The sequence below is a fragment of the Pipra filicauda genome, unplaced genomic scaffold (genome assembly GCF_003945595.2).
Source record: "Pipra filicauda isolate LSUMZ 115617 unplaced genomic scaffold, ASM394559v2 scaffold266_size1643727_pilon, whole genome shotgun sequence".
NCBI classification, from domain to species: domain Eukaryota; kingdom Metazoa; phylum Chordata; class Aves; order Passeriformes; family Pipridae; genus Pipra; species Pipra filicauda.
The window spans coordinates 765735-776259 of NW_024104383.1; the positions used below are offsets into that span (position 1 = coordinate 765735).

At 58.6% G+C, this 10525-nt stretch overlaps 1 protein-coding gene across 2 annotated transcripts in view; it reads right to left on the reverse strand.

Moving 5' to 3' along the window:
- CACNG3 (calcium voltage-gated channel auxiliary subunit gamma 3) overlaps positions 1–10245 on the reverse strand; it is a 28205-nt gene extending 17960 nt beyond the window's left edge. The window contains exons 1-2 of one of the 2 annotated variants that reach the window (XM_027736186.2): positions 9914–10245; positions 8593–8786 (exon numbers count right to left, since the gene is read on the reverse strand). In XM_027736186.2, the coding sequence (XP_027591987.1) occupies positions 8593–8776 (184 nt within the window). In that variant the 5' untranslated portion in view covers positions 8777–8786; positions 9914–10245. Of the gene's footprint in view, positions 1–8592; positions 9025–9913 lie in introns of those variants that run through there. The other variant, XM_027736185.2, reaches the window with a different exon arrangement.
- Between the last annotated feature and the right edge of the window lie 280 nt (positions 10246–10525).

A 10525-nucleotide genomic window follows, 5' to 3' on the forward strand; every position in this document is an offset into this window, starting at 1 on the left:
GCCCTGTGGAGCGTGGCAGGATGGCACGAAGAGCTGCTCCACTCCCACACCTGCCCTGGCATTTCCTTATGGTTCTGCACAATAAAACACTACCATTGCCAAAGACCTGATGTGGGAATGGCTCAGCCCTCCTCTGCTGCCCACCAGCACGAGGTTTGTCTGTAGATTGTGGTGTCCAGAGATAAGAGAAAGGCGATATCTGAGAAAATCGTCATGTGCTATAACCCATCCAGCAGCCACGATCCCTCCTCCTGCCTCTGCCCACTAGGAATGTGAAAAACCCCACTATGTTCCAGCACAGTCCCTCACCAGTGAATGAGGGATTCCTGCAAGGGGCAGGGGATGAGTGAAGCCCAGCGGTCCTGACACGTCTCAAAAGGGACCAAAAACCTGATGTGAGAAGACCCTCCACTCCTTCTCCTCTGGGCAAGTGATCATAGAATCACAGAACCCCAGAATGTTTGGGGTTAGAAGGGACCAAAGGACACAGGACAGCTCCAAGCATGCAGGATATTCTGGCCTGGACTTTTCCTCCTGAAGACACTGTTAAATACCTGCTGCAGGTAGATGGCTGGAAGGTCACACCAGTGTAGAATCAGAACATTCCACAGCATCCCCGGTGTCCCGGGCTGACCCAGCGGCTGGGACACGAGGGGTGTTTCACAGCAGGGTTGTGTAACAGGTCTGGGAACGGGACGCAGCCCCTGCTCCTCCTCGGCTCCTCCCCGCGCCGCAGAGCTGTCAGCACACACACGCAGGGGGAGAAGGCACCCGTTGTCACCCCGGCACTGTCATTCTTTATCACAGCAGGTGTCTTCTTAATCAGAGCCTTTATCTCGAGCTGCCACTGCCGCACTCCCCGAGCGAGAGCCGCGGCTCCTCACAGCCTGCGTGGGACTGCGCAGAGCTCCTGGGTCCTCACTCCAAGGAAAGCTACCCAAACCTCTGGAGCTGAGCCTGAAGAGTCAGCCAAAGCAAACCCACCCAAGAACCCTCAGGAGGGACATGAAAACCCCCCCTCCACACCAAGCACTAACCCAAAATGTAGCCACCAGCTCCAGGAATCTGATTCCGAGGGTCATTTGAAAGACTGAAGTGGGTTGTAGATGTTGTAGCCCAGCAGCAGCCCTTCCTCACAGGAGTGGGGTAGTGGGCAGGAGCCCTCCTTTCCCAGTGGGGAGTGGAGCAGCAGGCAGGAGCCCACCCTTCCTGACAGGGAGTGGGGCAGTGGGCAGGAGCCTCCCCACCTCCTCCAACATCACAGAGGTGTGGAGAAAGCCTTCACTGAGGTCACAGCGCTGCTCCCTCCTCACCTCCCCAAGGGCACTTCACAGGGACTCTGTACATGGGTGGGCACCTTGGACTAACCCACCCCCAGCTCCTGTCAGTGCCCTGTTAATGACAGTGGATACCTGGCAGCTGCATCCTGCCAATGCTGTGAGTCAGCCAGTGACACTCATCAGCAGGTGAGGCAGGGATGAACCCCCACACAGGTGGGACCCATTGGGCAGGGCAGCAGGTGAGCCAGCCCTCCCTCCCCCATACTTATGGGTTAGTGCATTTATGTAATTTTAAGAGCATTTTTGATTTTCCCAAAAAAGGAGGTTAATGTCTATTCATGAAGTGCACACTGTGTTCATTAAAAATCCATGGTGAAACCCATGTGAACAGGAACCATGGAGACACAAGAAGCACTGAGGAAGCTTAATGCCTCAGCTGCCTCACCTCCCTCACCTCACCTCATCCCAAAAGGCTGAGCATCACAGGTCTCCACCCCTGGCCCTTCACCCTGAGTCACTGTGCCACAGCACAGCATGGCCCAGGGGGGCTGTGCCAGTGGGCACAGGAGGGTCTTCACCCTGTGGACCCATGGTCACAGTGCTGGCAGACTTTTCCAGATCCATGTGAGATGAACACTAATGAATCCACCTGGTCTCACAAAGGGCAAAATTCATGCTGAGAGAAGGGATTTACCAAAGTCCAGGTAGCTTTCGGCAGCAGAACTGGGCATCTCTCCCTGCTCCCTGGCTGCTCCAGCACTGGCACCTCCCGGCCAGTCCCCCCCTCCCTGAGGACCAGAGGATCCAGCATCCATCTGTGGGCATCCTCCCCAAACCACAGCTATCCCCAGCCACCAGTCCCAGCACCAGGGCTCGCAGCCTTCATTAGCCAGCCCTAATTATTTACAGCCGGCGTGGAGCTGGTGACCTTGCATGGGAAAAAACCCACTTGAGCCTCATTCAAATTCAGCCTTCCACCTCTATTACACGGGAACAGCTCTGGAGATGACAGGCTCTGCACCACGCCTATGCAGCAGTAAAATGCCTCTTTCTGAGCTGTTCACAGCATACATTTTACTCATCACGTGCTGCTCGCAGGCAGTGAGGGAACCAGCTCTCTAACCCACCCCAGAAGTCGTGATTTTTGCCCAGAAAACACCACAGCCTCCCAGGAGGGTGAATTTTGCACCCTGTGCTCAAAGCAGAGCTGGTGGCAGCGAGCTGAAGCACAGCTCCACCCCGGACACTCTCCAACCAGCCGTGGAGCCGGAGGAACGGCTGCCTGCAGCCACGGTGCCAGCTGGCAGTGGCACGGGACCCTCGGCGTCCAGAAGGATTTTTATGGCTCGTGGCATTTGGCCACGTGCCACAAGGACGTGGGTCTGGAGCAGCCCGAGGGTCCAGCCAGCCTCATTTCCATCTCCATTAGAGGACAGTAATTCACGTTTATCCAGCACATCCTCCACCAAGGCGAGGCTCAGGGATTCCCCAAGTCTGAGGCTGTGCTGGATGCCATTCATACCCGACCCCTCGCAGAGCCCCGTGCCCAGGCACGTGTCCAGTCCCACATGAGCACAGTGCCAGGCACGGGGGCTGTCCCTGCTCTGTGCTGTCCTGGCAGAAAGGCTCGCTGGGTGTCAAACCTGCAGCCTGGTGATTCCACCAGGCGGTCTCAAACAGGTAACTGGTCCCTCTCCACCTTCATCCATCACCTCACCTTAGGTGCCTCCGTCACATCACACCCTCTGCTCCCATCACACAGGTTAACTCGACGCCTCCCAGCTCTCAGGTAACAAAGAGGAATAACCCCTCTCCACCACCTCCCCGAACCTGCCTGGCTGTACAGACCAGCCCTGTCTCCCCCTCTGTCACCTCCAGCCCACGCTGATGGTCCCCATCCGTGCATTCCTGCTGGCACAGCTGCCATCCCTGGGCTCTCCTTGCCATGGTGCTGGAGCCAGCAGGCACCCCTGGGCAGAGCCATGGCCGGTGGCACTGGGGCAGGGGGCCATGCCGGGGGTGGTGGGTCAGTGGGCTGGGGCAGGGTGGTCAGTGTGGCCATGGAGGGCAGCCTGGCAGCCACAGCCACACCATCACCAGCACTGGCACCGAGCTGGACCGAGCACTGTGGAGAAGGGCTCGATGGCACGTTGGGGTGTTGATGAGAATCTATCACAGACACCGACCAGACAGAGGAACAGGATGAGCAGCTCCTTAAATACCTGCCTGTAATGAGTAGCGAGAAAAAGTGCTCCATCATGGGTGATTGCAATCTCAGGGACATTTGCTTGGCGCTTTTAAAAATTAAAGATAATAACTTTCTAACAGAAACAATCTTGCTGTCACCTTGGGGAAATTCTCTGCTTGGCCTCACTCAGAGGGCTGAAGAGCTGGAGGCGGGGGAAGAGCTGGTGGCTGGCCAGGGCAGCCACTTCCAGCCCAACTTAATGCCTCTGCTCAGCAGAGCCAAAACCAGCCAGACAAAACCAACAGGGGAAAATTCAGGAGCAAAGGTAGGTGCCTCCCTGCACCTCACACCTCTGCTAGGCCTGCTGAATGGAAAACTGAATAAAAAAATTAAAAATCAGGGATTTAGACACGGGAAGTAGCAGGACACTCACGTGGTCGGTGGGAGAAGCTGATGGAGTCAGATAAAATAAACCTGTAACCAAAAGGTCAAGGCAAAACAAGGAGGAATCCTTTCATTGTGTTTGAAGGAGGTCTCCTGACGGTGTAAAACACCACCAGATCACGACAGGGCAACGGTCAGTCATGGAGCAGAAGTGACACATTATTATTTATTCATTAGATACTTCTGTTCTGTACTTGGAGACAAATAGGCTCCTGTATTCCAGCAGGAGCTGGGGGGACGCTGAACAGCGACTGCGATGTGTAAACATGGAACCGGGAGGACTAAAGAACTTCCTCCCAGGAGCATTCAGAGAATGGGCTGAGAAGGTTTCTGAAGATCTAAAATGGATTTTAATAAGCCTTGCAATTCTGTTGAATTTCTAGAAGACGAGAGAAGTTGGTTTAATGCCAGGAGTGATGGGATGGGCAGTGGCAGGAGCTGTGTCCCTGGCACTGCCCGTGGGTTAGCAGAGGTGGGAACCGTGGATGAGGAAAATGTCAAACAGCCTTGTGGAAAATAGATTAATCAAAGTTCATAAATTTTTCTTGATATGGTTACAAATTAAGTTGATAAAGGAAGTCGGTGACATAATACATTTAGAGTTCCACAGGGTATTTGATTTAGCTCTCCTGAAAAACTTGAAGACCTGTATTACACAGAATCAACAGCACTTTATTAATGGGACTGGGAGCTCACAGAGACAAACCCTGTCATCCGAGGGATGTTCCTGCACAGCATCACCTGTTACCAGAATAGTGTTGAACTATGACAACATCTTTGTTGACAGTATTGAAGAAAACATGAAATAATTGCAGGTGAAAGAGGGAAATGGCGGAGAAAAGACTGATGGGGATATTAATGAAATTTGGGCAGCTCAGTACCACGGGACCATTCAGCAACAGCCATCTGTATACAGCCAACTCCAAGGATTAACAGTGAAGAACTAGGAGAGCAGGTTCCATTTTGGGGGTGGGATGGGCTGGGCCCTGGGGTGGGAACTCCCTGTGAGGGGCTGCAGCCAAGGGGGCTCAGGTGACCTGCAGGTGAGCAGCCAGAGTCACAGCAGGCAGGATTAATGACAAACAGCTGCATGGCTACAGGACAGCTGGGTATCAGAGATCATTTCTTATGCTCAAAGGAAGTTTGACAGACCCTCCACCCACCATACACCCTGAGCCGCACAGGAGCTGCAGGGCAGGTGTAGAAATAACTGGGCAGGCTCCTGAGGACTGTGGGGTCAGCTGATGACACCCACAGTATTATGTTTCAATCTAGACAGGATCCCTCCAAAAAGACCAGCCCCAAGCAAGGCTCTCCAGGCTTGGCAGGGAGGAACTGCCAGTTGGCAAAGGCCGCGCTGGAGCTGCTGCGGGGGACACTGGAGGGGCCAGGATGGGTCCAAGGGGGACAGTTTGGCTGAGGAACAGCTCCAGGACATAAGATGTCTGTGTCTCCTGCAAACCAGCCTGCATCCCACCCCAGAAGGATGCGGGATGCTGAGCATCCTCCGTGAGGGAGGCAGGCAGAGCAACGCTTGGCCTCCTCCAGAAATGACAGAGCACTTTATTCTGATGAGGGAAATGAGGGAGGAAAGAAAAAGTAACACTCGCCTTAAAATATGGTATTTTGAGAAGCCTTGGCCAAATCCTCCTGCTCCTTTTGCCTGTTTCAGCTCCGCATGATGCCATGGAGCCAGTCCCAATCTACACCACGCAGCAGGGAGGACTCGGAGCCTCCCTGCATTTAATGATGCTGCATTTAATGATGCTGAATTTAATTAAGTTTGATGAAAACCAAAGTTCTTTTACTTTCTTAAAAAACACCACCAGCCTAAGCAGCTATTTCTCAACTTCAGCTCTCTCCTCAAAGTGCCATGTCTGTCCCTCCTTTCTGACAAAGCAGGAACAGAGGAAAACAAGTGACGCTGAAACAGCAACGGGGACAGGCACCGACCAGCGCTGGTCACGCCTGAGTGGGACACACGAGGGGACACCTGCTAAGCGTTTGCATATTGTAAAAGCAATAATTAGGATCCAAACGCTGCGAATCCAACCAGTCTATCCCAGCCCAGCAGTCTCGGAACACCTGCCTGGGCTCCACATATTGAGTCAACCGCTAATTTGTGTTTCCCAGTGTGGGTGTCTCTCCATGGGTCTGCAGCGGCTTCATTCAAGATTTATCTGCTCTCGCCGATGGGCTTGTGATGCTCACGTGGTGCAGCTCCCACGCAGGCGCTGCGCCGGGGCTGACACGGATGCACAGAGCCGGCACTCACGTCGGGCAGCTTCGGGATCTGCCCCGCGCCCAGCCGGGAGAGCCACTGGGCTCTGCACTTGATTCCTCCCTCCCTACACACACTAAACCCCTGTTAGCGGGAGAAAGTTCAAGGCTGAGGCGGTTCCCAACGGGCACAGAGCTCTGCTCAGTGCTAAGAGCATCTTCTGCACCGCAGAAGAACCGGCCCCTCCAATAGATCGAGCTCGGTCCTGGCACAGGGGGATGAAGCCTCTGTCCCTTTTTCAAGCCTGGTACAGTGAGTGCACAGAAAACAGGAGGCAGCGAGGCCCTGCAGCAGGGATCACACAGGACCTGCTGCATGTATCAGGTACAGGGCTCAGCCCCCAGCGCTTCCCTGGCTGCAGTGACCATCCCCAGCTGGGGGTTCTCAGGCCCTGCTGCTGGGCAGTCCTTCCCCTGTGCCAGCACGTGAGCTCTGCGCAGCTCAGCTGGGCAAGTTTTCCCTTTCCAGCATTGCACCGGTTAACAGCCTGCGAGGCACCAGCACGCTCCTCCCGCACAGTCCAGGAGGGTGACGAGCAGCCCCTTCACGTCCCCCCAAGCACCATCCCAGCCCCCTGTGTTCCCCCAGAGCGCAGGCTGGGACCCTCCCTGCCCTGCCACCGACTGTGTGCTGCAGCCCCCCGCAGCCCTACTGCCACCCACACCCACACACAGGGGCTGACAGAGCCCGTGTCCAGTGCGAGGCCTCGGCTGTGCCGCAGGGATGGCACCGCAGGGATGGCACTGCAGGGATGGCACCGCAGGGATGGCACAGCAGGGATGGCACCGCAGGGCTCCTGCTCCCGCTGCCACCACAGCAGCTGCCAGAGCACCAACACGGGGTAGGATGTGGAGCTGGGAGCACTGAGCCCATGGTGAGCCCATGCCCTGATGCTCTCAGCCCCACACCTGGGCTCAGGGTGGCGGGCTGTGATCCAGCTCCAAGCTCTGCCATGGCGCTGCCAAGCCCTTTCTGAGTGAGCTGTGCCCAGGGGAGTGGGGCCTCTCTGGCTCCTTCCAAAGCAGTGATTGATCACACTGAGGAAAACATAAAACATTGGCTGGAAAAAAAAAATACAGCTAGCAAACCCAAGAATTTTGGAAATTACTCATGCCTCCAGCAATTCCATCTTTCACAGTCCTGGCTTCTGCCTCCTTGGCTCCCTCAGCCCAAGAGGGGAGACAGATTATCTCAAATTATTTATTACAGAATTAGAGCATGATCCAAACCCTCCTTGAATCAATAAGAAAGCTCCAACTGACTTCACCGGGTTTAGGACCAAGCACCAGGAAGAGACTGGGTATTTCTGCATCCATGGCCATGACTCACCGAGAACTTTCCAATGTGGAGGAGCAGTTTGGCGCTGTGGCTCGTCTGCCCCCACCATTGAAGGGGTCACTCCTGGGCTGGGGGAGCCTGATGCCCCTGGAGCCCCACAGGACAGTGGGGCGGGTCTCCTCAAGCACACAGCACACCCACTGCTGCCACTAATTTTAAAAGTTAGGGCCCAGAGTGATGCCATCAGCCATTTTTTTGCTGCGCAGGTACCAGCACCTGGCTCTGTTCAAGCTCATCTTTGAGCACAGCCCGTGGGTGCTCAGAAACACCTCAACCAGCAGCTTTGGGGCAAAACTGCCCCAAAGTGTGGCCTGTGCTGCAGGAGGGCAGCAGCTGCCATGGCCTTGCCAGCCGAGCACTGCTGTGGGAGGGAGGCAATGGGGCAAAGCAGTGAGGCTGGGCAGGCAAGAGAATGTCCGTGGGGTAGCCGTGGTGGGGCAGCCCAGCCTTGAGGCAGCTGTGGTGGGGCAGCCTGGCCGTGGGGCAGCCCAGCCGTGGGACGGAGGGACGAGATGCAGCGGGGTAGCAGCAGCCCAGCTTGCCCCACTCTGCCGCTCGGAGGGGAAGGGCTGGTTCTGGTGCTGGGGCTCAGCGATGACACCGCCTGGTGCGGTGTGTTTTCCGGTGACAGGGACGCGGTGCCCGTGCAGCCTTGGAGAAAGACAGCAGCAGCGGGGCTTTGCTCGCTCCCACTCCCACAGCCCCGGTCGGGAGAGGGACCTGTGGCCCCTCAGCCCGAAGCTCCCCGAGAGCATCCCCGGGCAGACACAGCGCGGCTGCCGCCGCCAGTGCCAATGCCCGGCACGGGGGCGACCCCGCAGCCCCGCTCCCCCCGGCCCCGCCACCCGCGTGGAGGAGCCCCCCGCGAGCTTCCACCGCGGAGCGACTGCAAGTGCCCGGGAAAGGGAGCGGAGGGCGGCAGCGGGGGGCGGCGGGGCCGCTGGGCAGGGGGATGCTCGCGTGGCCGGGGGATGCTCCGCTCGCCGGGGATTCGGCTCTGGGGTGGGGGGCCCCGCGATGCACCCCCTCCCCCGAAGTTTTGGGGCCGAGGGGGTCGGTACCTTCCAGGCAGCACGTCCTCCAAAGCCCCGAGTGGGTCATCACCTCCTCGTTCTTGCGGCTCGTGTCGTTGTCGCTCGTGGACTTAGTCCTACACACGCCGCGCGAGTAGAGCCAGTAGTCAGTGCCCACGGCGATGGTCATCAGGCTGAAGGCTGCGAAGGCTCCCACCGTGGTGACGAGCATCTGGACGCCTCTGTCACACATCCTCATGCTGCTTCATCCTCCGGCGGCGGCTCGCAGGGGAAGGGCCGGCGCCGCCGCCCGCCGCCCGCCGCCTCATGCCCCCGCGGCCGGCGGAGCGCCGGGGCCCCGCGGCGGCGCGGAGCGGGGCGGCCCGGCCCCGGGGAGCCCGGCAGGCATGGCCCGAGCGGAGCCCGCGGAGCGCAGCACCGAGCCCGGCGGAGCGGCTCCGCCGAGCGCTCCCGCCGCCTCTCCCGGCGCCTCCCCCGCGCCGCCCGGCCAAGGCAGCGGCGGGGGGCGGCGGGGGCGGGACCCGCGGGGGGCTGCGCCGCCGGGACACCGCCCCCCGCCCGCACCGACCGGCCGGCGGCGGGGACGGCGCCCGGGGACCGGGACGGGGAGGGGGACGAGGGGACCGGGACCGGGCACCCACCCCGGGGTGCCGGAACTGGGCGGGGACTGGGACTGCTCCGGGAACCCCACTCCGGGATGCTGAGATCGGGACTGCCCCGGCGCATCGGGAGAGAGACCCTACCCCAGGATACCCGGGCCGGCCCCGGGGAACCCTACCGCTGGGTGCCGGGACTGAGCGGGGACAGTGACAGGGACTGCCCCGGGGACCCCTCCCCGGGGTTCTGGGACCGTACCGGGACTGTAACAAGGGACCGGGACCGGGACTGGGTGGGAATGCCCACCCCAGGGTGCCAGTACCGCAGACAGTCCCGGCAGACACCCACTTGCCGCAGACCCCTGGCAAGGGGCAACTCGGCTCCCTCCTTCCCTCCCCCCCCAGTCCGCACAGCGCTGGAACTGCTGCACCGGTACCGGGCACCGGGTGGCATCTGGTGCGAGGGGCTGGGGGCCACACACCCACAAAGCAGACCCAGGAGGGCACAGCCCCTGCCCACACTGACACAGGAGTGTCCGTGCCCCGGGGACACCGTGTTTAACCCCTGCCCAAGCACCAGTTCATCCCGAACATCCCTGATACCCGCAACCCGCTCCTGAACCATTCCCACCAGTCAATCCCCCTGTCCACTTCCTCTCCACTGTCTCCTCATCTCCCTCAAACATTCCTCAGCCAGTTGCATGAGTCCATGACTCATACGACCTTTCCAACAAGCCCTAGAACACACTTACCTCTTGAATTCACAGTCCTGTAAGGGCCACGGGTGAGACGGGAAAGCGAAAGATTTACGCGACGGCGTGTGCTTCCCCAGCCCTCATCTGTATGCACTCGCATGGAATTACTAGTTATTTACTCCAAAAAGGCAAACAGAAAATTATGAAGGTACCGAGAAATTAAGAACGTGAAAATTAAGTAGCTCCTCAACCTGAAATCACCGTCTGTGCTACTCCCCAGGCAGGATACGCTGATTGCTGCCCCGCCGCGCTCCCTCCCTGGCTTCCCGCTGGCTCCCGGCCGTGGATCACCCTGGTTCATTCCCTGCTTCCCCACGGGCCCCGTGCCTGGTTCCCAGCTCAGGCTGGAGGCGGTGCAGCTCTGCCCAGGCTCTCTGGGCGCACAGCACCAGCTCCTGATTCTCAGCATTTCCATCCGGAGAGCGGCAGCGCTCTGTGGGCTGGGGGAGGACACAGCCCTCTGAGGAGTGTGAGGATGGGGCCACAAGGGTTGGGGTCAGCAGCACCCACCCAACCACCTTGCCTGTGCATTTTTTGAGGAGGGGTTATCCCTGAGCAGTTCCTGGGACTGGTGCTGAAGTGGCACACAATGGTCACAGGTCACATCTT